At 43.3% G+C, this 27,615-nt stretch overlaps 1 protein-coding gene across 1 annotated transcript in view; it reads right to left on the reverse strand.

Moving 5' to 3' along the window:
- The window catches only part of LOC121285053 (E3 ubiquitin-protein ligase MARCHF4-like), a 143,301-nt gene that overhangs the window by 112,671 nt on the left and 3,015 nt on the right, over nucleotides 1-27,615 (reverse strand). Inside the window, exon 3 of the mRNA XM_041201174.1 lies at nucleotides 24,958-25,354. Coding sequence (XP_041057108.1) covers nucleotides 24,958-25,354 — 397 coding nt within the window. The remainder of the gene's footprint in view (nucleotides 1-24,957; nucleotides 25,355-27,615) is intronic.

Genomic DNA, 27,615 nt, shown 5'->3' on the forward strand with positions numbered 1-27,615 from the left:
TTTTGCGGCCATAGGCATGACACCAGGATGGTATGATGCCTCCCTGATGCCAGGGTCAAGGATGTCACTGAGCAGCTGCAGAACATTCTAAAGGTGGAGGTGAACAGCCGGAGGTCATGGTCCATATCGGTACCAACGACTTAGGTAAAAAGAGCGATGAGGTCCTGAAAGCAGAATAAAGGGAGCTGGGAAATAAATTAAAAAGCAGGATCTCAAAGGTAGTAATCTCAGGATTACTCCCAGTGCCATGTGCTAGCGAGATTAGGAACAGGAGAATAGACCAGATGAATGCGTGGCTGGAGAGATGGTGTAGGAGAGATGGTGTAGGAGAGTGGGATTTAGATTCTTGAGGCATTGGGACCGATTCTGGGGAAGATGAACAGGTTGCACCCCAGCAGGACCGGGACCAATTTCCTCGCAGGGGTATTTGCTAGTACTGTGGGGGAGGGTTAAAACTAGATTGGCAGGGGGATGGGAACCTGGGTGGGGAGACACAAGAGAGGAAAACAAAGCTAGTAATGAAAGACAGAAGTAGAAAGTAAAAGTGGAAGGCAAAGGAAATGAGGGCTAGCAGCAAATAAGGCCATAGTACAAAAAAAATGTGTAAAACTGTTAAAAAGACAAGTTGAAAGGCACTGTATCTGAATGCATGGAGCATTCCCAATAAGATAGATGAATTAACAGTGCAAATAGATGTAAATGGGCACGATATGATTGCGATTACGGGGACATAACTGCAGGGTGACCAAGGCTGGGAACTGAATTTCCAAGGGTACTCGATATTTAGAAAGGACAGGCAAAAGGAAAAGGAGGGGGGGTGGCATTGTTAGTTAAGGATGAAATCAGCGCGATAGTGAGAGGACACTGGCTCAAAAAATCTAGATGTCAAATCAGTCTGGGTCGAGCTAAGAAGCAACAAGGGGTGGAAAACATTAGTGGGAGTTGTCTATAGGCCTCCAAACAGTAGTGATAAGGTAGGGGACAACATTAAACAGTAAGTTAGAGATGCATGTAACAAGGGTATTACAGTAATCATGGGTGACTTGGATCTACATATAGACTGAGCAAACCAAATTAACAATAATACTGTGGTGAATGAATTCCTGGAGTGTGTACAAGATGGTTTTTTAGACCAGTGCTTGAGGAACCAACTAGGGAACGGGCTACCATTAATTGTGCAATAAGAAGGGTTTAATTAATAATCTTGTTTTGTGAGTCACAATAGAATTCATTAGGATGAAAAGTGAAGTGGTCTGATCTGAAATGAGGGCCTTAAATCTTAACAAAGGAAACTACAAAGGTATGAGGCATGAGTTGGCTAAGATAAATTGGGGAACTTCATTAAAAGATGGATAGGCAATGGCTAATATTTAAGTAACAAATGTGTGCATTGCAACAGTTATACATTCCTTTCTTGCACAAAAACACAACAGGAAAAGCAGCCCAATCATGGCTAACAAAATAAATTAAGGATAGATCCAAAGAGGAGTCATATAAGGTTGCTAGAAAAAGTAGCAAGTCTGAGGACTGGGAGCAGTTTAGAATTCAGCAAAGGAGGACCTTTAATCAAAGGATTGATTAAGAGGGGAAAAATAGAGTAGAAGGGTAAACTTGCAAGGAACATAAAAACAGACTGTAAAAGCTTCTATAAGTATGTAAAAAGAAAAAGATTAGTGAAGACAAATGTAGGAATGTAGGTCCTTTACAGTTCAAAACAGGAGAATTTATAAGAGAGAACAAGGAAATGGCAGAGCAATTAAACAACTACTTTAGTTCTGTCTTCATGGAGGAAGACACTAATAACTTCCCAGAAATGCTAGGGAACCAAGGGTCTAGTGAGAAGGAGGAATTGAAGGAAATTAGTATTATTAAAACAATAGTGCTGGAGAAAATAATGGGACCGAAAGCCGATAAATCCCAGCGCCTGATAATCTACATCCCAGGGCACTAAAGAAGGTGGCCATGGAAATGGTGGATGCATTGGTTGTCATCTTCTAAAATCCTGTAGACTATGGAACAGTCCCAGAAGATTGGAGGGTGGGAAATGTAACCGTGATATTTAAAAAAGGAGGGAGGGAGAAAACAGGGAATTACAGACGGGTTAGCCAAACATCATTGGTAGGGAAAATGCTGGAGTCTATTATAAATGATGGGATAACAGGACACTTAGAAAATATCAACGGGATTAGATAAAGTCAGCATGGATTTATGAAAGGGAAATCACGTTTGACAAACCTACTGGAGTAAATCTCCTCTGCACCCTCTCCAAGGCTTTGGCTATATTCTTGACGTATGTAGTACTCAGAATCAGACACAATACTCCAATTAATACTGGAGCCAAAGTGTTTTATAAAGGTTTAACATAATTTCTTGGCATTGGTAATATTTCTCTGTTGATAAAATCCAGGATCCCAGATACTTTATGAACTGTTTTGTTGACCTGTTCTGCCACCTTCAATGATTTGTGCACAAACATTCTCAGGCTCTCTGTTTCTAAATTATACCATTTAACTTCTGTTTTGTCTCCTCATTCTTCCTACCAAAATAAATTGGCTCACACTTTTCTGCATTGAATTTCTTGCTATGTATCCCCCCTCTCGAAGTCTTATCATGTACTAAACTTAATTTGGTGCTATCTCAAATTTTGAAATTATGCCCTGTACCCCCAAGCCATTAATGTATATCAAAAACAGCAATGGTACTAGAAGTGAACTTTCTGATCTCCACTGTAAAGCTTCCTCCAGGGCAAAAATCAGCCATTCCCCACAACTCTCTGTTCCTATTCCCTAGCCAATTTTGTATCTATGCTGCCACTGAACCTTCATCTCCATTGACTTCAACTTTGCTAACAGGCTTAGAATGTGTGGTACTTTATCAAACAGTTTAATACATCACTGCACTGCCCTCTTTCACTTTATCTGTTACCTCATCAAAAATCTGAATCAGGTTAGTCAAATACAATTTGCCCTGAACAAATCTATGCTGGCTTTCCTTTATTAATTGTCCAAATAGGTATTAATTTTGTCCCAGATTATTGTTTCGAAAAACTTCACCGCTACTGAGGTTAAACTGATTAGCAGGTAGTTGCTGGGTTTATCCTTCTCCCCATCTTTTGAACAAGAGTGGAACATGTCCTAGGGGGAATATTTGCTAGAGTGGTTGGGGAGGGTTTAAACTAAAATGGCAGGGGGATGGGAACCTATGCAAGGAGTCAGAGGAAGGGGAATCAAGGACAAGAACAAAAGACAGAAAGGGGAATAAGAAAGGTGATAGGCAGAGAAATCAAGGGCAAGAATCAAACAGTGAAAAATAGTGGGAATGGGACAAGTAATGTTAAAAAGACAAGCCTTAAAAGGCTTTGTGCCTTAACATGAGGGGCATTCGCATTAAAGTGGATGAATTAACCACGTAAGTATATGTAAACAGATGTGATATAGTCGGGATTACGGAGACATGGCTGCAGGGCGACCAGGGATGGGAACTGAACATCCAGGGGTATTCAGTACTTAGGAAGGAGAGACTAAAAGGAAAAGGCGGTGAGTTGCATTGCTGGCTAAAGAGAAAATTAACGCAATAGTGAGGAAAGATATTAGCTCCGTCAATGTGGAATCTGTATGCGTAGAGCTAAGAAACACTAAGTGGCAAAAAACATTAATGGGCGTTGTATATAGACCCCCAAACTGTAGTGGCATTAAACAGGAAATTAGAGATGCATGCAATAAAGGAACATCTGTAAGTATGGGTGACTTTAAGCTGCATATAGATTGGGCAAATCAATTAGTAATACTGTAGAGGAGGAATTCCTGGAGTGCATGCAGGATGGTTTTCTGGATCAATACAATGAGGAACCAACAAGAGGACAGGCCATCCTAGACTGGGTATTGTGTATTGAGAAAGGAATAATTGGCAATCTAGTTGTGCGAGGCCTCTTGGGGATGAGTGACCATAATATGACAGAATTCTTCATCAAGATAGAGAGTGACGTAGTTGATTCTGAGACTAGGGTCCTGAATCTTAATAAAGGAAACTACAATGGTATGAAGCGCGAGTTGGCTATGATGGATTGGGAAACATTACTTAAATGGATGACGGTGGATAGACAATGGCAAACATTCAGAGAATGCATGAGTGAACTGCAACAATTGTTTATTCCTGTCTGGCGCAAAAGTAAAACCAGAAAGGTGGCTAAACCATGGCTTACAAGGGAAATTAGAGATAGTATTAGATCCAAGGAATAGGCATACAAATTGGCCAGAAAAACCAGCAGACCTGAGGATTGGGAGCACTTTAGAATTCAGCAAAGGAGGATCAAGGGATTGATTAAGAAGGGGAAAATAGAGTACGAGAGTAAGCTTGAGGGGAACGTAAAAACTGGTTATAAAAGTTTCTATAGGTAAGTGAAGAAAAAAAGATTGGTGAAGACAAATGTAGGTCCCTTAGTCAGAAACAGGGGGATGTATAATGGGGAACAAAGAAATGGCTGACCAACTAAATACATACTTTGGTTCTGTCTTCACAAAGGAGGACACAAATAACACACCAGAAATGTTGGGGAACACAGGGTTTAGTGAGAGGGAGGAACTGAAAGAAATCAGTATTAGTAGGGAAATGGTGTTGGGGAAATTGATGGGATTGAAGGTTGATAAATCCCAAGGGCCTGATAATCTACATCCCAGAGTACTTAAGGAAGTGGCCCTAGAAATAGTGGATGCATTGGCGGTCATCTTCTGAGATTCTATAAACTCTGGAACAGTTCCTACAGATTAGAAGGTAGCTAATATAACCCCACTATTTAAAAAGGGAGGTAAAGAGAAAACACGGAATTATAGACCAGTGAGCCTAATGTCAATAGTGGGGAAAATTGTAGAGTCCATTATAAAAGATTTAATAGCTGAGCACTTGGAAAACAGTGGTAGAATTAGACAAAGTCAGCATGGATTTATGAAAGGGAATCATGCTTGACAAATCTACTGGAATTTTTCGAGGATGTAACTAGTAGAGTTGATGAGGGGGAGCCAGTGGATGTGGTTTATTTGGACTTTCAGCAGGCTTTCGACAAAGTCACACATAAGAGATTAGTGTGTAAAATTAAAGCGCATGGGATTGGGGGTAGTGTATTGAGATGGATAGAAAACTGGTTGGCAGACAGGAAACAAAGAGTAGGAATAAACGGGTCTTTTTCCGATTGGCAGGCAGTGACTAGCGAAGTACCACAGGGATCGGTGCTGGGATCCCAGCTATTCACAATATATATTAATGATTTAGATGAGGGAATTAAATGTAATATCTCCAAATTTGCAGATGACACAAAGCTGGGTGTGAGGAGGATGCAGAGATGCTTGAGTATGATTTGGACAAGCTGAGTGAGTGGGCAAATGCATGGCAGATGTAATGTGGATAAATGTGAGGTTATCCACTTTGGTAGCAAAAACAGGAAGGCGGATTATTATCTGAATGGCTATAAATTGAGAGAGGGGAATGTGCAAAAAGACCTTGTACACCAGTCGCTGAAGGTAAGCATGCAGGTGCAGCAGGCAGTAAAGAAGCAAATGGTATGTTGGCCTTCATAGCGAGAGGATTCGAGTACAGTAGCAGGGATGTCTTGCTGCAATTGTACAGGGCCTTCGTGAGACCACACCTGGAATATTGTGTGCAGTTTTGGTCTCCTTATCTGAGGAAGGATGTACTTGCTTTGGAAGGAGTGCAGCGAAAGTTTACCAGACTGATTCCTGGGATGACGGGACTGACATATGAGGAGAGATTGAGTTGGTTAGGATTATATTCGCTGGAGTTCAGAAGAATGAGGGGGGATCTCATAAAAACCTATAAAATTCTAACAGGACTAGATAGGGTGGATGCAGGAAGGATGTTCCCGATGGTGGGGGAGTCCTGAACCAGGGGTCACAGTCTGGGGATGCAGGGTGGACCATTTAGGACTGAGATGAGGAGAAATTTCTTCAGCCAGAGAGTGGTGAACCTGTGGAATTCGCTACCACAGAAAGTAGTTGAGGCCCAAACATTGTATGTTTTCAAGAAGGAGTTAGATATAGCTCTTGGGCTGAAAGGGATCAAAGGATATGGGAGAAAGCAGGAGCAGGCTATTGAGTTGTATGATCAACCATGATCATAATGAATGGCAGGGCAGGCTCGAAGCGCCGAATGGCCTACTCCTGCTCCAATTTTGTATGTTTCTATTTGTAATTCTCTAGTCCTCCAGCACCACCCTGATTCTAAAAGGAGGTTTGGATGATTATGACCAATGCCTCCGCAATTTACACCCTTACTTCCCTCAGAAACCGTAATGCATCTGATTGAGACTGGGTCACAGATCTCCTTTAAACACTGCCAACCTTTCCAATACCTCCTCTTTGTCTATTTTAATCTCATTCAGTATCCCTGCAACCTTCTCATTTACCATGGCTTTGGCAAAGTCCTCTCTCTTCTTTGGTAAAGACAGATGCAGAGTCCTTATTAAGTACCTGAGCCATGACCCCTGTCTTCACCAGTCGATCTCCATTTTGGTCCCTAATCAACCCACCGCTTCCCTGACAACTTTATTTATATGCATAAAGCCTTTTGATTCCCTCCAATCTATTCTCATGCTGCCTCTTTGCTCCTCTTATTTCCTTTTCTCTAATTAATTTTTATATCCAGCCTAATTCTCCTTTGTATTATCAAGCTGAGATTTTCCATATGCCCCTTTTTTCTGCTTCATCTACTATCAAACTCTTTCATCATCCAGGGAGCTCTGGCTATAGTTGCCCTCTCCTTCTCTCTTATGTGAATATACCTAGATTGTACCCAAACTAATCTCTTTTTTCAAAAGTTACCCATGCCTCTTTACATTTCTGCCTGCCAGTCTTTGAATGCAGTTTAGCTGGGCCACATTACTCCTTAATTAATTGAAATTAGCCCTCTCCCAGTTGAGTATTTTTATTCTAAATTGGTTATGGAAAGGGACAAGGGACAATCTAAACCATTCAATACTATGATCACTATTCCTGAAATGATCCATGACTGTGACATTTTCCACTTGATCCACTTCCTTTTCCAGAACTCAAGCCAGCAATACTACCTTCAATGGCAGCATCAGAGAGCCCAGAGATAAGGAGCACAGACCTGAAAGAGTTTGGGGTAGAAGTGCAGAATGGCTGGAGGCCCAAGGGAATGAGGTTCAAAAACTAGAAGTGACATCAACACAAGGGAAAATGGATATTGGTTGAGCAGCTGGCGTTTTTTTTTATATAAGTCTTTAGTTTATTTCTGCTAAGTGTAAATCATCTAATAAATAGGAGGTTGGCAGGGCATCTCAGTCTGGTGGACTCTACATTCTTTTCCACGTGGGAACTCCAGAACACTTCTTGTGTCCTGGACAACCACATGAGCAGGAAGTGTCATCAGCTGGAGGAGCTCCTGGTTTTGGAGCTTGAACAGCAGCTGGTGTCACTGTGCTGGATCTGCAAGGCTGAGAGCTAGTGGGTAGCATATTCCTGGATGTGGTCATGACGCATTATTCTCCTAGGTGCTTTGTAAGAATTCTGGCAAAGGTACAAAATTCTTACAAAGTATTCAAGAGAATATTTTTAGCCAGTAAGTAGCAAATTCTGAAAGATGATGTAAATCGTCTTTTAGAGAGGCACATGTTAATTAAGGACAGTCACAGCAATTAAGAAGTCGGAGTGCACTGGTACAGAGTGCAATTACTGCAATTTTGGTGAGAAGCAAGTTCAATGAGGAGGGGAGGGAGCTGCTGTTTTCTTTTGCCTTCTCCATCTTTCCCAGCCTGCAGGAGGCCAGGAGTTGAAAAGCTGCACGAGAGGGCTGAGTTTTGAAAACATCCAAGAGTGACATCACGGGAGAAACATAAGTTCATCAGTTGGTGAGAAACTGCTGTTAGGGGACGGTCTTCAAGTAGCTGAAAATTTAGAAAAACACATTCTTTTTAAAAGAAGTAGCTACTTAGATTTCAGTAAGAAACACAAGCAATAGGGAAGTTAAGTTAAGGCCAGGTAAAATAAAGTAGTATAAGTAAACCAAAGTAAAATAAAGTTAACATAAAGGAAGTAAGTTGACGCCATGGCAGGACAGCTCGGTCGTGTGGAATGCGTGTCCTGTTATATGTGCGAAGTCCTGGACGTTATCACTGTCCTAGATAACCACATGTGCAGGAAGTGTCACCAGCTACAGAACGTTGAGCTCCGGGTTTTGGAGGTCGAGCGGTGGCTGGAGTCACTGTGGCACATCCACGAGGCTGAGAGCTGCGTGGATAGCATGTTCAGAGAGGTGGTCACACCACAGCTTAGGAGCCTGGAGGCAGAAAGGGAATGAGTGACCATCAGGCAGTTCAAGAGAACCAGGCAAGTAGTGCAGGAGTCCCCCAGGACCCACTCGAGAATCGGTTTTCTGTTTTGGATACAAGTGAAGGTGTTGGTTCCTTGGAGGAGCCCATAAAGAAACAGATTTGTAGCACCACAGGCAACTCTGTTGTACAGGAGGGGAGGATGAAGAGGGGAAGATCAATAGGGATATGGATCCATTAGTTAGAGGAACAGACAGACGTTTCGGTGGCCATTGCCATGACTCCAGGTGGTATGTTGCCTCCCTGGTGCCAGGATCAAGGACGTCACTAGATTGGCAGGGGGCTGGGAACCTGAGGGCAAATTCAGAGCAGGTAGCAGGAGATGGAGAATGGGTGAGTGACTCTGAAAGACAGAAGCACAGGTTAAAAAGTGTACAGTACAGGCATTCGGCAGTGTTAAAAGGTATGTATGTAAATACAAGGATTATAGCAAATAAAGCCAATGAGATGAGGGCACAGATAGACACATGACAGCATGATATCATTACTCAACATTCTTGCATATAGAGTTTTCAGGCAGGATAGAGGGGGGATAAAAAAAGGTGGGGGTTAAAGAATGAATTACATCTGTGAGGAGAGATGATATACTAAATGAAGCATCAAATGAGGACATATGGGTTGAGCTCTGAAATAAAAAGAAGCAGCCACACTGCTAGGAGTGTTTTATAGACCCTCAAATTGTAAAAGGGAGTTAGAAGAGGAAATATGTAGACAGATTTCTGAGTACAAAAACAAGTAATCATTGGAGACATCAACTACCCTAACATCAATTGTGATACAAGCAGTGTGAAGGGCACAAAATGCTTGAGAACCTTTTCAGCCAGCAAGTAACAAGCCCTACAAAAGAGGGCACAATCCTAGATTTAGTCTTTGGAAATGAAGCTGGGCAAGTGGATGAAGTAGCAGTGGGGGACCATTTTGGAGATAGTGACCATAATATAGTTAGATTTAGCATCATTATGGGAAAGGACAAAAATAGAACAGGAGTAAATTGGGGGAAGACAAATTTTACAAAGCTGAGAGGTAAACTGGTGAGAGTGGACTGGATACAGCTGCTAGGAGGGAAAATGATGTCAAATCAGTGGGAGGTATTCAAAGCGAGATTCTGTGGACACAGTGTAGACATGTCCCCACAAAGAAAAAGGGTAGTACTGCCAAATCTAGAGCCCCCTGGTTACCCAGAAGCATACAGGGTAAGATAAAGCAAAAAAAAATAAAGATTACAACAGTCACGAACAGCTTAATACTGTAGAAAGCCGAGAGAAGTATAAAAAGCACGGGGGTGAAGTAAAAATGGAAATTAGGAAAGCAAAGAGAAGATACGAAAAAATATTGACAGGAGAAATCAAAGACAACCCAAAGATGTTTTACCAGTACATCAAGAGCAAGAGAGTAACTAAAGGAAAGGCCTATCAGAGATGTACATGATAACTTGTGCATTGATGCTGAAGATGTGGACAGAGTTCCATTGAGCGCTTTGTCTCTGTCTTCACTAAGGAGAGGGATGATGAGACATTCTAGTTAAGGAGGAGAAGTATAAAATATTAGATACAATTAGCATAATGAGAGAGGGAGCATGGAGGGACTGGCATCCTTGAAGCTGGATAAATCACCAGGGCCAGATGGATCGTATCCCAGGTTGTTAAAGGAAGCCAGGGGGGAAATAGCAGATGCACTGAGGATCATTTTCCAATCCTCACTAGATACAGGCTCAGTGGTGGGCAAATTATTGGAATCAATTCTGAGAGACAGGATAAACTGTCACTTAGAAAGGCATGGAATGATCAGGGAAGGTCAGCATGGTTTTGTTCAGGGAAGATTGTGTCTTATTAACTTAATAGGACTTTTTGAGGAAGTAACTCCTTCGAGTACAAACCCGTTTCCATCTGTTTCAGATGAAGTTACATTGTTTCATAGTTTGCCATTGTGAGATTTGAACTCTTGATCTTGGGGTTACAAACCCAGTACCATAACCACTTGGCTATTTAGGCCAAGGAGCATTGATGAGTGTAGTGAAGTGGATGTTATGGATTTTAGTAATGTATTTGACAAGGTTCCACTTGGCAGACTGGTCAGAAAAGTGAGATCCCATGGGATACAGGGGAAGGTGGCAGGTTGGATCCAAAATTGACTCAGTGACAGGAAACTAAGGGTAATGATCGATGGATATTTTTGCAAATGGGTTCCCAGTGGTTTTCCATAGCACTCAGTGTTGGGGCCCTTGCTTTTTGTTGTATATATTAATGATTTGGACTTAAATTTGGGAAGTATGATTGGGAAGTTTGCAGATGACACAAAAATTGACCATATAGTTAATAGTGAAGAGGATAGCTATTGTCTCCAGAAAGCTATCACTGGTTTGGGTGAGTGGATGGAAAAATAGCAAATGGAATTCAATCTGGAAAAGTGTGAGGTAATGCATTTGGGGAGGACAAGCAAAACAAGGAAATACTCAATACATGGAAGGACATTGAGAGGGGTTGAGGAAGTGAGACACCTTGGAGTGCATGCCCACAGGTCCCTGAAGGTGACAGGACAGGTGGATAAGGTGGAATGCTTTCCTCTATTGGACGTGGTATTGAATACAAAAGTAGGGATGTAATGATGGAATTGTATAAAACACTGGTTAGGCCACTACTGGAATTTTGTGTACAGTTCTATATATACACCACATTACAGGAAGGACATAATTCCTCTGGAGAGAGTACAGAGGAGATTTACAAGAATGTTACCAGGGCTGGAAAATTGCAGCTATGAGGAGAGATTGGATAGGCTGAGATTGTTTTCCTTAGAATAGAGGAGGCTGAGGAGTGACCTAATTGAGATGTACAAAATTGAGGGGCCTAGATAGGGTAGACAGGAAAGAACCCTAGCTGAGAGGTCAATTACTAGGGGGCATAGATTTAAGGTGATTCTTAGACAATTAAAGAGGACATGAGGAAAAACTTTTTCACCCAGAGGGTGGTTCAGGCTTAAATGCTCAACACATTTGAAAAGTATCTGGATCTATACCTGAAGTGCTGTAACCTGCAAGGCTATGGAGCAGGTGCTGGAAAGTGGGATTAAAAATCAGCGGCTAGTTTTTTTTTTCTCTTTTCTTGGCCGGCTCAGACACGATGGGCTGAATGGCCTTTCTGCTCCATAATTTTTCTATATGAACATACATATATATGAACATACGAATTAGGAGCAGTAGGCCACTCGAGCCTGCTATGCCATTCAATAAGGTCATGGCTGATCTGAATGTAACCTCAACCCCACATTCCTGCCTACTCCAAATAACCTTTCACCCCTTTGTTAATCAAGAATCTACTTAGCTCTGTCTTAAAAATATTCAAAGACACTGCTTGTACCGCCTTTTCAGGAGTTCCAAAGACTCTCAACCCTCTGAGAGAAAAGATTTTTCCTCATCTCTGTCTTAAATGAGTGACCCCTTATTTTTAAACAGTGACCCCTCATTCTAGATTCTCCCACAAGGGGAAACATCCTCTCCACATGCACCCTGTTAAGCCCCCTCAGGATCTTAAAGGTTTCAATCAAGGTGCCTCTTACTCTTCTAAATCCCAGTGGTTACAAGCTTAACCTGTCCAGCCTTTCCTCATAAGTCAACCCACCCATTCCCGGTATTAGTCTAGTAAACCTTCTCTGAACTGATTCTAACACATTTACATATTTCTTTAAATAAGGAGACCAGTACTATACACGATACTCCAGATGTGGTCTCACCAATGCCCTGTACAACAACTGAAGCATAACCTCCCTACTTTTGTAATCAATTCCCCTCACAATAAATGATAACATTCTAGTAGCTTTCCTAATTATCTGCTGTACCTGCATACTAACCTTTTGTGATTCATGCACCAGGACACCGAAATCCCTCTGAAACTCAGAGCTCTACGATCTCTCACCGTTTAGATAATAAGCTTTTTTATTCTTCCTGCCAAAATAAACAATTTCACATTTGCCCATATTATACTTCATTTGCCAGATTTTTGCCCACTCAACCTATCTATGTCACTTTGTAGCTTCCTTACATCCTCTTCACAGTTTACTTTCCCACCTATCTTTGTGTCATCATCAAATTAAGCAACCATTCCTTTGGTCTCTTCATCCAAATCATTTATATAAATTGTAAAAAGTTTATCACATCCTTCCAATCTGAAAAAGACCCATTTATTTCAACTCTCTGCTTCCTGTTAGATAGCCAATCTTCTATCCATGCCAATACATTACCCCCTACACCATAAGCATTTATTTTCTGCAATGATGTTTGATGTGGCACCTTATCAAAAGCCTTTTGGAAATCTTAGGACAGTACATGCACCGGTTCCCCTTTATCCACAGCACATATGACTCTTTCAAAGACCTTCAATAAATTGGTTAAACATGATTTCCCTTTTACAAAAGCATGTTGAGTCTGCCTGATTGTCTTGAATTTTTCTAACTGCTCTGCTATAACATCTTTAATATTAGCTTCTAACATTTTCCTTATGACAGATGTTAAGCTAATTGGCCTGCAGCTTCCTGCTTTCTGTCCCTCTCCCTTTTTGAATAAAGGAGTTATATTTGCTATTTTCCAATCTAATGGAACCCTCCCCGAATATAGGGAATTTTGGAGAACTATGGTGCTAAGCCATAGAAGATATTTTCCTTTTTTGGCCGTAGCATAGAATATAAGAGCAGGGAAGTTATGCCAGAATTGTGTAAAACACTAGTAAGGCCACAGCTAGAGTGCTGCATGCAGTTCTGGTCACAATAGAGAGGGTACAGAGGAGATTTGAGGAGGTTGCCAGGAATGGAGAATCGTAGTAATGGGGAAAGATTAGGTAACTGAGTTTGTTTTTCTTTGGAACAGAGGGGGTTAGATTTAGAGGAGAGATTTAACTGCGGTGTATAAAATTAAGAAGGACTGAGATAGAGTGGATAGGAAGGACTTATTTCCTTTCATTGAGAGATCATTAACCGGGGGCATAGATTTAAAGCAATTAGTGGAAGGATTAGAAGGGAGTTGGAGGAACATTTTCATCCACAGAGTGGTAGGAATCTGGGACTCACTGCTTGAAAGTGGGTGGAAGAAGAAAGGCTTATCACATTTGAAAAATATTTGAATATACACTTGAGGCGCTGTAACCTACAGGGCTATGGACCAAGAACTGGAAGGTGGGATTAGACTGGATAACTCTTTTTCAGCCAGTATGGATACAATGGGCCAAATGGCTTTCTGCTGTGTCAGGTGTCTTTCAATGGTTTTACATTTGGCAGGAAACATAATGATCATGAAAATTCTGAAACTACCTGTTAAACCCTCTTTTCCCTTTACACAATCACTGCCCCATTCAGTAATTGAGGTGTTAAAGTCTTGCATGTTTATTACTCAATAGTTCTTGTCCTTCTCAGTAATTTATGGACAAACCTCTATCTCCTTCCCACTTTTTTTTATTATTCCTTCATGAAAGGCAAGGAGCAGCCTTTTGGCAAAGCCAGCATTTGTTGCCCATCCATAATTGCCTTTGGAAGGTGGGGTGAGCCACTTCGACCATTGCAGCCCATCTGGTGTCTGTAGTAACAAAAACAAAAATACCTGGAAAAACTCAGCAGGTCTGACAGCATCTGAGGAGAGGAATACAGTTAATGTTTCGAGTCCGTATGACTCTTCATCAGAACTAAGGAAAAATAGAGCTTGTTGTGGTTTGGTACAACTAAGTGGATTGCTAGGCCATTCAGAGAGCAGTTGAGAATCAACCACATTGCTGTGGTCTGGAGGGACTTGTAGCTAGACCAGATAAGGATGGCAGATTTCCTTCCTTAAAAGACAATAGTGAACCAGATGGGTTTTTATGACAATCAATGATTGTTAATGGAATTTAAATTCCACCATTGGCTGTGGTGGGATTTGAACCCTTGTCCCCAGTACATCAGCCTGGGCCTCTGGATTACTAGTCCAGTTACGTTACCACAATGTCACTGAATCCCCTTTTGTGGTCTATATGAGATATCAATTAACGTAATAAATCCTTTATAGTTTCTTAATTTTATCCAATAGATTCTGTCTTCAATCCCTTGGACATCTTTATTTTTCTAGAAGTGTTACAGGGGGAGGTGGTGGCATAGTCATATTGCCACTGGACTAGTGATCCAGAGTAACTAACCTAAGGATGTGGGTCCAAATCCCACCACGGCAGATGGTGGAATTTTAATTTTTTAAAATTCATTCAGGGGATCCAGGTGTCACTGGCTAGGACAACATTTAATGCTCATCTCTAATTGCCCTGGAGAAGGTGGCGGTGATCTGCCTTCTTGGTGAGTTCCTGCAGTGCACCTTGTAGCTGGTACACACTGCTGCTACTGTGCGTCAGTGGTGGAGGGAGCAAATGTTTGTGGATGTGGTGTCAAACAAAGTGTCCTGGATGGTATCAAGCTTCTTGAGTGTTGTTGGAGCTGTATTCATCCAGGCAAGTGGAGAGTGTTTCATCACGCTCCTGACTTGTGCCTTGTAGATGGTGGACAGGCATCTGTGATGCTGGGTACATTCATTGCATTCAATCAATAAAAACCTGGAATTAAAAGTCTAAGCAATATGGTTGACTCTTAACTGCCCTCTGAAATGTCCTAGCAAGCCACTCAGTAAAATTGCTAGCAAGTCAGTAAGGAATGAAACTGACAGACCACCCAGCAAAGAACTAGGCACTGGAAACGACAATGGCAAACTCAGCCGTGTCGACCCTAACTTACTGACGTCTGGGGGCTTGTGCCAAAATTGGGACAGTTGTCTCACAGACTAGTCAAACAACAGTCCCATACTTGCAGAATCGTACCTTATAGATTACGTCCCGGACATCACCATTGCCACCCCATGAAAAGTCCTGTCCCACCGGTTCCACTGGCAGGACAGACCCAGGAGAGGTGGTGGCACAGTGGTATACAGTTGGGAGGGAGTTGCTTGGGGGGGTCCTCAACATCAACTCTGCACCCCATGAAGTCTCATGGCATCAGGTCAAACATGGGCAAGGAAATCTCCTGCTGATTACCATGTACCGTTCCCCCTCAGCTGATGAATCAGTGCTCTTCCATGTTGAACCATGGAGGAAGCACTGAGGGTGGCAAGCGTGCAGAATATACTCTGGGTGGGGGACTTCAATGTCCATCACCAAGAGTGGGTTGGTAGCTTCACTGCTGAGCGAGCTGGTCGAATCCTAAAGGACATAACTGCCAGGCTGGGTCTGCGGCAGGTGGTGAGGGAACCAACAAGTGGGCAAAACATATTTGACCTCATCCCCACCAACCGGCCTGCTGCAGATGCATCTGTCCATGACGGTATTGGTAGGGGTGACCACCATACAGTCCTTGTGGAGACGAAAACCCATCTTCACTTAGAGGATGCCCTCTATTGTGTTGTGTTGCACTACCACCATGCGAAATGGGATAGGTTTCAAACAGGTCTAGCAACTCAAGACTAGGCATCAATGAGGCGCTGTTGGCTATCAGCAGTAGCAGAATTGTACTCGAACACAATCTGTAACCTCATGGCCTGGCATTTCCCCAACCCTACCATTACCACCAAGCCATGGGATCAACCCTGTTTCAATGAGGAGTTCAGGAGGGCCTGCTTGATTGGCACCCCATCCACAAACATTCACAACCTCCACCACCAACACACAGTGGCAGCAGTGTGTACCATCTACAAGATGCACTGCAGGAACTCACCAAGCCTCCTTAGACAACACCTTCCAAACCTACGACTGCTATCATTTAGAAGGACAAGGGCAGCGGATACATGGGAACATCACCACTTGGAGGTTCCTCTCCAAGCCACTCACCATCCTGACTTGGAAATATATCGCCGTTTCTTCACTGCCACTGGGTCAAAATCTTGGAAGTCTTTCCCTAACAACATTGTGGGTGTACCTACACCACATGGACTGCAGCGGTTCAAGAAGGCAGCTCACCACCACCTTCTCAAGGGCAATTAGGGATGGGCAAAAATGCAGATCTAGGCAGAGACACCCACATCCTATGAATGAATTAAAAAAAAAACTGCATCCGTCCTCTTTTTTCCCTTCCCTCTATGAATACCCTGCACCTGGGAATATTATGCATTCAATCCTCCCTTTTTTTGAGCAAAGTTGCAATCTGTTCATTTTGAACAATCTCTCCTGCCACAGAACTGGTCCCAGTGCTTTTTTTAAATTCGTTCATGGGATGTGGGTATCACTGGCTAGGCCAGCATTCATTGCCCGTCCCTAATTGCCTTAGAGAAGGTGGTGGTGAGCTGCCTTCTTGAACCACTGCAGTCCATGTGGTGTAGGTACACCCATAGTGCTGTTAGGGAGGGAGTTCCAAGATTTTGACCCAGCGACAATGAAGGAATGGTGATATACTTCCAAGTCAGGATGGTGAGTGGCTTGGAGAGGAGCTTCCAGGTGGTGATGTTCCCAAGTGTCTGCTGTCCTTGTTCTTCTAGGTGGTAGTGGTCGTGGGTTTGGAAGGTGCTAAGGAGGCTTTGTGAGTTCCTGCAGTGCATCTTGTAGATGGTACACACTGCTGCCACTATGTGTCAGTGGTGGAGGGAGTGAATGTTTGTGGATGGAGTGCCAGTCAAGTGGTCTGTTTTGTCCTAAAAGGTGTCAAGCTTCTTGAAGTCAAGCTTGTTGGAACTGCATTCATCTAGGCAAGTGGGGAATACTCCATCACATTCCTGACTTTTGCCTTGTAGATGGTGGACAGGCTTTTGGGAATCAGGAGGTGAGTTACTCACTGCAGTATTCCCAGCCTCTGACCTGCTTTTGTAACCATAGTATTTATATGGCTAGTCCAGTTCAGTTTCTGGTCAATGGTAACCCCCAGTATGTTGACAATGGGAGATTCAGTGATGGTATTGCCATTGAACATCAAGGGTTGATGGTTGGATTCTCTCTTGTTGGAGGTGGCCATTACCTGGCCCTTTAATGGTGTGAATGTTACTTGCCACTTGTCAGCCCAAGCCTGGATATTGTCCAGGTCTTGCTGCTTTTGGACATGGACTGCTTCAGTATCTGAGGAGTCGCGAATAGTGCTGAACATTGTGTAATCATCAGTGAACATACCCACCTGTGACCTTATGATGGAGGGAAGGTCATTGATGCAGCAGCTGAAGATGGTTGGGCCTAGGACACTACCCTGAGGAACTCCTGCAGTGATGTCCTGGAACTGAGAGGATCGATGTCCAACAACCACAGCCAACTTCCTATGTGCTAGGTATGATTGTAACCAGCAGACAGTTTTCCCCCTGATTCCCATTGACCCAATGTCCTAGGAATCTGTAGCCCTCCCTGTTGCACTATATTTGTAGCCATAGATCAACCTGCCACATCCTCCACACTTTCACAAGCAGGAGGTATAGGAATAATCCAGAGATTACTACCTTGACAACCCACTTTTTAACTCTCCCTAGTTTTTTAAACTCTGGCTGGAGAACCTCAACTTTCTTCCAATCTATGTCATTGTTTCCCACCAGGACCATGAATTCTGGCTACTCCCTTTTGCTCTCCAAATTGTTTTGCGCCCTCACCATGACATCCCTTACCCTGCATAAGGGAGGCTCTAATAGTTCTCTACACGGGTCCCACATTGATGGTAGAAGAACTGTCCGTCTGTCCTCTTGACTATCAAATTCAAAATTGCTACTGAAATCTTACACTTTGCTGTCGTTCCCTATGTAGTCCTTTGTTTCATGGTGCCAGGCTTGGGACTGTGCTCCTTCAAGGTGTCAGAGTGTTCAATGGCACACTCCCGAAAGATTCCTGCACTGCCTGCTTCTTCCTATCCTTCCAGATGTCAACCTACATATTATTCTGAACTCAATCTGGCTGTGGAGTGCCAATCTCCTCGACTCTGTAATCCAGGAAAATTCAGCTAACCCTATGCCCTGCAGTACATGTAGCTCAGAAACTCTCGAGCAAGTTTGAGAAGTGGAGGGATGCTTCCTGCAACTATGGGCCTCCTGGAACTACCAAGTGTCCTGATGTTCCCACGTGGCACACGAATTGCTGGCTTTGGGGTTGCAGCTGTCCCTCCATTCTAATTAGAAACTTTCAGGCTCACCTTAGTTGACCTAAGTTAATTCTTCATATAATTGCTGTTACCTGGATCTAACCTACACTGTTATTTTTCTATTAACTCCTCAAAGTTAACTAACCAAAAAAAAAATTTACACAAGTTTAACAAGAACTGCTAGACGCAAAAGACCTAAATATATTAGAGTCTAGATACTTAACCTAGAACCCTCAGGTGCCATAGCTCCACTTCTTTTGAGTTCAGTGTAAGAAACCTCCTTCCTCTCTGAGTTCCTGCTTTCCTCAAATTCTCAGCATCCAATCAGTTTGCAAATCACTCTGATTGCAATTCATCCAGCAATTAATATAGCCAAGTGCCCACACAGCAATCTTTGAAATTATATTCTGTATACTGAAGTCCAGGTCATTGATGTATATCAAAAAAGCAAGGTCCTGATACTGACCCCTGGGGAACACCACTGTATAATTCCTTCCAGTCTGAAAAACAACCGTTCATCACTACTCTCTGATTTCTATCCTTTGGCCAATTTTGTATTCACATAACACAATGCCCCTTTAATCTCATGGGCTTCAATTTTATTAACAAGCCTATTATAAAAACATAAGAATATATAAAACATGAGCAGGATTAGGTCATTCAGCCTCTCGAGCTGCTCTGCCATTCAATATCATGACTAATCTTCGATCTCAATTCCATTTTATTAAATGCCTTTTGAAAGTCCATATCTACACCATCAAGCAAACTATTCTCATCCACCCTCTCTGTAACTTCATTAAAGAATTCAATAAAGTTAGTTTCACAGGATTTGCCTTTAACAAATCCAAGCTGAATTTAATTTATTAATCCATATTTTGAACCGGATTAATGTCTCTAAAAGATTTCCCACAACCAATTAGACTTTCTGGCATGCAGTTGCCAGGTTTATCCTTCTCCCCTTTTCTGAACAGGCTGCAACATGTATAATCCTCCAGCTCTTTGGCACTACCCCCGTATCCAAGGAGGATTGTGGCCAAAGCCTCTGTAATTTCCATGCTTATTTCTCTCTGTAACATAGGATGCATTCCATCTGGGCCGGGTGACTTTTCTACTCGGCATGCTGCTAGTCTGTTAAGTATGTCCCCTTTAACTATTTTTATCTCATGCAATATCACTAATACCCACTCCTTCATTGTGACATTAGCAACATTCTTTTCTTTAGTGAAGACGGATGCAAAGTACTCATTCAGTACTTCAACCATGCCTCTACCTCCAGAAAAAAGCCTGGGATATATTTCATCTGGACCTGGCAGTTTATCAATTTTCAAAATGCTAAACCCTAGTGTAAAGAACATATTTTTATTTTTTGGATTGTGGTTTTAAGATTAGACTGTAGCTTTAAAAACAACCATGGCTGCAGGTCAATCTATGGTTAGAAATATAGTGCAAGAGGGAGGGCTACAGACTTTCAGGACATTGGGTCAATGGGAATCAGGGGGAAAACTCTCCGTTGGTTGGAGTCATACCCAGGACAAAGGAAGATGGTTGTGGTTGTTGGAGGTCAAACCTCTCAGCTCCAGGAGTTCCTCAGGGTAGTGTCCTCGGCCCAACCATCTTCAGCTGCTTCATCAATGACCTTCTCTCCATCATAATGTCGGAAGTGAGGATGTTTGCTGATGTTAATACATTGGTTCTCACTATAAGAAGCCCATCCAGTATTTCACACTCCTCCTTAACTCCAATATCTGCATCATTCTTTTGATTCCAATCCTTCTAGCTCGGACCCCTGTTCAGATCACTGAAATTTTCCCTCCTCTAGTTGAGTATAATCACACTTAACTTTCCATTACTATTCTAAACCTAATGCTATTAGGATCAATGTTCCTCAATACTTCCCCACTGAAACATACTCCGCTTGCCCATTTCATTCCACAGAACAAGATCCAGCAAGGATTCTTTCCTCATTGGGCTGGAAACACATTGATCAAGAAAGTTTTATTGTGCACATTTCAGGAATTCCCCCTCCCCCTTTGCTTTTCATATTGTTACTGTCCCAACCTGTATCAGGATAATTGAGATCTTGCATTAACATCACTCTGTAGTTCTTATTTCTTTCTAATTTGCCTGCAAATTTGCTCCTCTAACTGCTTCCGACTACTTAGTGGCCTGTAGACCCAGTAGTGTAATAGCTCCTCTCTTGTTCCTTAACTCAAACAAAATAAACTGTTTTTGAATCCACAACTACACCATACCTTTACAATGCTTTCATGGTCCATGATCAATACTAAAACACCCCTCCTTTATTTCTTTCCCTATATTTCCTGACTACCTTGTAGCAAAAAATTTGAAGTTCTCCTCCTTCAAACCAGGTCTCTATTATTGCCACAATATCATAGTCCCATCTGGTAACTTCTTGCAGTTCACCAACCTTATTTATCACTCCATATGCATTTATGAAAATGTACTCTAAAACCATTTTAGATAGTGTAAAGAACATATTTTTATTTTTTGGATTGTGGCTTTAAGATTAGACTGTAGCTTTAAAAACAACCATGGCTGCAGTTTAAGAGATGTTCACTAGAGCAGGAAGAAGAAAATCTACAATGCTATTATAGAACAGTGTGTGCCAGATTGGACAAAATAGTGCTGGAAAGGAGACCTGGCTTAAGAGAGAACTGCCTAGCGATGACATTTTGATTGGCTCCTGACCAAGTGGCCAGGTTCTGTGTGAGGATAGTGCAGTAGATCAGCTCCTAGCCGAAAAGAGGAAAGACCTGAAACCTCTCTCTCCTGTGTTTTGTAAGACTCCAGTAATCCTGCCATAGTAGCTAGCTGGCTATTTCTCACATCGCTGTATCCTGCTTTCTTTGAGAAACCCCTGTCAGGAGGAAAAGGGGAAAAATCACCAGTAGAGACATTAAAAGCAAGTTTTAACCAGAGAACCACAGACTGCAAGTGCTGGGAGATCACCATGTGTCAGCCACAGCAACCTGCAACGAATTTGGAAGAAAGCAATCAAAGTTAGCCCGACTAATCCTGAGCTCCGGATTGGTGTTATTAAACTGCTTTATCTCATCCTTAAAATCCATGTTTTGTAAGTCTTATGTGTGCATGTGTTTGTGTATAGGAGTTTTAGAAGGGGTGGAGATTAAGTTATAGAGTTAAAAGTTAGTTCATATTTCTTTCTTTTGCCACTGGTTACAGGCAATTGTTTGATAAACAATTATTTACTTGTTAAGTTTACAAACCTGGTGCTCGTATTGTTTTAACATAAATTAAACAGTTAGGTAGGTAGAATTGGGGCAATCTGGTGGTCTGATTAAACTTCTCACATTTGTCATGGCTTGGGGAGCAGCAGGCCTTGATATTACAGTATGCGATCCCCAGTGAGTCGTGATAAAATCTCTGAAAAAGAATTATACAGACTTGAAACCTTAACTGTTTCTCTCTCCACAGATGCTGGCAGACCTGCTGAGTTTTTCCAGCATTTTGTGTTTTTATTTTAGATTGCTTTGCGTTTATCCTCAGCCTGATCCCTCCTATTTCTGAACCATTCTCTACTCCAGTGCTATTTGTCACTCCCAATCCTCTGTGCCCCTTGTGTTTTCCTTTGTAATGCTTCATCCTCGTGCCCTTCCCCATACCAAATTAGTTTAGATTTTCCCCCTGAACAATAGTTAACCACCCACAATGACATTGTCCCCAGTCTTGCTGAGGCATTCCGTCAATCTTGAATAGGTCCCTCCTACCCCAGAACTAGTCATGATTTGTAGGAACCTGATGCCCTCCCTCCTGTATCATTTCTCCAATCACTCATTAACTTGTCTTACTTATCTTACTGCTTCGATACTCACTAGCCCATGACACTCTGGGTAATCCAGAGATTATTTCCTTTGAGATCTTGCTCTTCAACTTCCTCCCTAGCTCCTGTCACTCTGCTTGTAGGACTTCAACCCTTTACCCTTCTATGAGCGTAATGATACGATATATACAGATTTCCAAAAGGTGTTTGATAAAGTGCCATATAACAGGCTTGTCAGCAAAATTAAATCCCTTGGAATAAAAGGGACTGTGGTAGCACATGGATACAAAGTTGGCTGAGTGACAGGAAACAGGGAGGAGTGGGTGAATGATCATTTTTCAGACTCAGGAAAAGTATTCAGTGGGGTTGTCCAGGGATCATTAATGGGATCACTGCTATACTGGGTGTGCAGGGCCACAGTTTCACAATTTGTGGACAACACAAATTTGGAAATATTGGTGAACTGTGAGGAGGATAGTGATAGACTTCAAGAGGACATAGGCAGGCTGGTAGAATGGATGGACACATGGCAGATGAAGTTTAATGCAGATAAGTGTGAAGTGATAAATTTTGGGAGGAAAAACGAGGTATAAAATAAAGGATACAATCCACAAGTGGGTGCAGGATCGATGGGACCTATGTACCCAAATTGTTGAAGGTGGCAGGGCTGGATGAGAAGGCGGTTTATAAATGGAGGCATAGAGTTTAAAAACAAGGAAGTTATAATTAACCTTTAGAAAATAATGGAATAGTGCATCCAATTCTGGACACCACACTTCTGGAGGGATTTGAAGGCATTAGGGAGAATGGAGAAAGAATTTACAAGAATGGTTCCAGGGATGAGGGACTTCAGTTACAAGGGTATATTGGAGAGGTTGGGGTTCCTTGACTGTTGCTGGGTCAAAATCATGGAACTCTCTTCCTAACAGCACTGTGGGTTTACCTACACCACATGGACTGCCATGGTTCAAGAGGCAGCTCACTGCCACCTTCTCAAAAGCAACTAGGGATGGGCAATAAATGCTGGCCCAGACAGTGACGCCACAGTGTTTTCGGGGCGAGAGTGAGTGTGTGCGGACACTTGTGTTGGGGGCGAGAGTGTGTATGTGGACACTTGTGTTGGAGGCGAGAGTGTGTGTGTGTGGACACTTGTGTTGGAGGCGAGTGTGTGTGTGTGGGCACTTGTGTTGGAGGTGAGTGTGTGTGTGTGGGCACTTGTGTTGGAGGCGAGAGTGTGTGTGTGGGCACTTGTGTTGGAGGCGAGAGTGTGTGTGTGGGCACTTGTGTTGGAGGTGAGAGTGTGTGTGTGGACACTTGTGTTGGAGGCGAGAGTGTGTGTGTGGACACTTGTGTTGGAGGCGAGAGAGTGTGTGTGGACACTTGTGTTGGAGGTGAGAGTGTGTGTGGATACTTGTGTTGCAGGTGAGAGGGTGTGGACACTTGTGTTGCAGGTGAGAGGGTGTGGACACTTGTGTTGCAGGTGAGAGGGTGTGGACACTTGTGTTGCAGGTGAGAGGGTGTGGACACTTGTGTTGCAGGTGAGAGGGTGTGGACACTTGTGTTGGAGTTGAGAGGGTGTGGACACTTGTGTTGGAGGTGAGATGCTGTGGACACTTGTGTTGGAGGTGAGAGTGTGGACACTTGTGTTGGAGGTGAGAGTGAGAGTGTGTGGACACGTTTGTGTATGGAGTGAGTAGGTCATAGAGTTATACAGCACAGAAACAGGCCCTTCAGCCCATCAGGTCTGTGCCGGCCATCGAGCACCTATCTATTTTAATTCCATTTTCCAACACTTGGCCTGTAGCCTTGTATGCAATGGTATTTCAAGTGCTCATCTAAATACTTCTTAAATGTTGTGAGGGTTCCTGCCTCTACCACCCCCTCAGTCGTGAGTTTCAGATTCCAACCACCCTCTGGGTGAAAAAATCCCTCCTCAAATCCCCTCTAGATCTCCTGCCCCTTACCTTAAATCTATGCCCCCTGGTTATTGACACATCCGCTAAGGGGAAAAGTTTCTTGTTATCTACCCTATCTAAACCCTTCATAATTTTGCATACCTCTATCATGTCCCCCCTTAGCCTTCTCTGCTCTAAGGAAAACAACCCCAGCCTATCCAGTCTCTCTTCATAGCAGATACACTCCAGCCCAAACAACATCCTGATGAATCTCCTCTGCATCCTCTCCAGTTCAGTCACATCCTTTCTATAGTGTGGCGACCAGAACGGCGCGAAGTACTCCAGCTGTAGCCTAAACCGGCGTTTTATACAGCTCAGTGTGAGAGTGTGTGGACACTTGTTTTGGAGATGTTCGCATCTGGATACCAGTGTAACCTATGGAGTTTCCCACCATCATATCCAGTGACACTTCATATTCAGATCCAGCTGTAAGAGGAACCTGTGCCTGTGGATTGTACCTCATTGTCTCCAGGTGAGGGCTCCTGCGTCCAGGAGCAAAATTAAACCATTTTAAATAATGTATTCACAAGTAAACAGTTTAACCATATCAACAAAGCAAACTCATTTTATCCCAGCTAGGTGTGATGTCATATAACCGGCATGGAGTTGATGGGCCGAATGAACTCCTGTGCGCTAATGACTTTGACTCTCACAAAAAGTGCTAAAATGTATTTCCTACGAACGATGGCCTTTGAAGTTGTGGGGGTTGGGGTTGTTGGTGGCGGGGGGGGGGGGGGTTGGTGGCGAGAGATCCCAGAGGTCAGTTGGAGACGGGGTTTGGATTTTAAAAGATGACCAAGTGCATCACTCACCTGCTCAGATCCCTGGAAACATATGCGGCACAGAGGAGATCTACAACCACTGGCAATGCTGCTGCTGACAGACACTCTGTCCTCGCATTTCCTTCGATAAGATTCCTCGGGTGAGGACATGGGCTGCTCATAGCCACTGTATTCCTGCTCCTGAGGGCACGCCTCCCCTGACAAGGCACCGCCTGCCCGCGACTTGCTCCCTTTGCCAGCCGGAGACAGTGTGTTGTTGGACGGGACCCCGTTGTTGATCGGCCGTGAGATTTGGTCGTAATTCATCACAGGAGGCGGAGGAGGGCGCCGGAGTAGAAAAACCTTCAGGTCACTGAACAACATGCGGCAGCGGCACTTGAGCCGGACTTGGCGCAACATCTGTGTGTTGTGAGCCAACAATGTGCAGCTGAGCAACAGAACAAGCCGTAGTCAGGGTCCCTGGGACAGACTGAGCCAAGCCCGGGGTCCCTGGGACAGACTGAGCCAAGCCCGGGGTCCCTGGGACAGACTGAGCCAAGCCCGGGGTCCCTGGGACAGACTGAGCCAAGCCCGGGGTCCCTGGGACAATCCCGGGCCTGGCGGAGCTGAAGCTGCTGAATAATTGATCGGTTGATGGTTGAATTTACAGCTTTCCTTCCCCAGCAGAGAGCACCGGAAACGAATCAGTTCTGGGCTTTGGGAATCACAAACATGGATCCGATCTGAAGTTGATTTCAGCAGTTCCACTCGGGTCAGTATCGAGAAATCGGTTTCTGTAGGAATGCATCGTCATTTGATCAGTTTTCCAGATGAATCAGCAGGAGGCGCCGATCGGCTCCGGATTGAGTGTCTGCTCCGGAGCGGCTCCGGCTTCACACTCTCTCCCTCTCCATGTCCCGAATTCGTGAGCCGCTCAATATCTTTATTTTGATGATTAAATATTTATTTTCCTCTGGGCTCCGGAGCTGGGTCCCTCCTTCCCCTTTTCTCTTATTCGGGTTCACACTCGGTCTTTAATCTGCTGGATCGATCGATCCTTCCTCCGACCCCGATATCGGCCTCCGGTCCCTCCTCCCGCGGCTCCGCTCTGCTTTCAACACCGAGGCTGCGCTTCCAGCCGCCGATCAATTCAGCACCAAGAACTGGGACAGCTCCCGCCTCCCGGCCCCTTAAAGCGGCCTCTCACCGTCCTGTCTCACCCTCCCGGCCCCTTAAAGCGGCTTCTCACCGCCCTGTCTCTCCTTTCTGACCCCTTAAAGCGGCCTCTCACCGCCCTATCTCTCCTTCCCGACCCCTTAAAGCAGATTCTCACCGCCCTGTCTCCTCCCTCCCCCTTAAAGCGGCCTCACCGCCCTGTCTCTCCCTCTCTGCCCCAGTTCTCGGTGTTTCAATTTCCCAGCAATTAACTGGCAGCAGTCCCTTGGGACTCAGGAACAACTTCAGTCCCTGCCCCAGACCTCTCAATTTACTCTGTATCTAACCCCGTGCTGTAACTGTCCTGGGAGTGTTTGTTGGGGACAGTGTAGAGGGAGCTTTACTCTGTATCTAACCACCTGCTGTAGCTGTCCTGGGAGTGTTTGATAAGAACAGTGTGGAGGGATGGTTTTGTGTGGTTAATTTATTCCCCACTTCTGTAATTCAATTGCACCATAATTCTTTGATTATCTGATTTTATTGATTCTGTGCTTCTCAGGTTCTGCAATTATTTGACTGAGATTCACACAAAGTTTGGTATTTCTCTAATCATATTGTGGATGGTCTAATATTTGATTTAATGGCTTTATGATACTCTGATCAAGTGATTCAACAATTCTGTGACCAGGGTTCCATGATTTTCTGAGAATCTTTGATTCTGTGATTTGATGATTTGGTTATTCTGCAATTACTTGATTCTAGGTTTTTATGATTCCCTGTTCTCTGGTGGATGATTTTCTGGTGCCCTTATGCAATGATACTTTTTTCCATTTCTGTCATTCTCTGATTCTTTAATACTACCATTTCATAATAAGTGATTGATTTCTTAATTGTATGACTTTCTGATTCCAACATTTCACGATTTTGTGAAATACATTATGTTTCTTTCATATTCATAGGCGTTTATCTATTAATAATGATATACTCATTTTTTATCTTTATGCAGAGGCTGTACCATTAAAAATCATGCATTTTCTCTTTTCAATATCCACAGTCCACTCTTTAATAGTTATCCTCCTTAGACCATAAATGGTTAAAGGGAGATTTGATGGAGATATTCAAGATTTAGAAGGAGTTTGATGGAATAAATAAGGAAGAACAGTTTCCAATGACAGGAGGGTCAGTAACCAGAAAAAGCAGATTTAAGGTAATTGGTAAAAGAACCAGAGAATTTTTTTAAAAAACGCAGTGAGTTGTGATCTGGCCTGCACTGTGCTGCATGAAAGGGTGGTGGAAGCAGATACAATAATAACTTTCATAAAGAATTGTATAAAAAAAGAAAAAGAAATGTAGGGCAGTGGGGAAAAAAACAGCGGAATGTGAGGCTAATTGGATAGCTCTTTCAAAGAGAAGACACAGTTACCGTGGGCCAAGTAATCTCCTTCGCATAGAATAATAGGATAAAATAGTTCAGCACAGAAGGAGGCCATGCAACCCATCAAGTTTGTATCGACACTTTTTAAGGGCAATCCAGTTGGTTCCACTTACATGTCC

This window comes from Carcharodon carcharias, chromosome 12 (assembly GCF_017639515.1).
Source record: "Carcharodon carcharias isolate sCarCar2 chromosome 12, sCarCar2.pri, whole genome shotgun sequence".
Lineage (NCBI taxonomy): Eukaryota > Metazoa > Chordata > Chondrichthyes > Lamniformes > Lamnidae > Carcharodon > Carcharodon carcharias.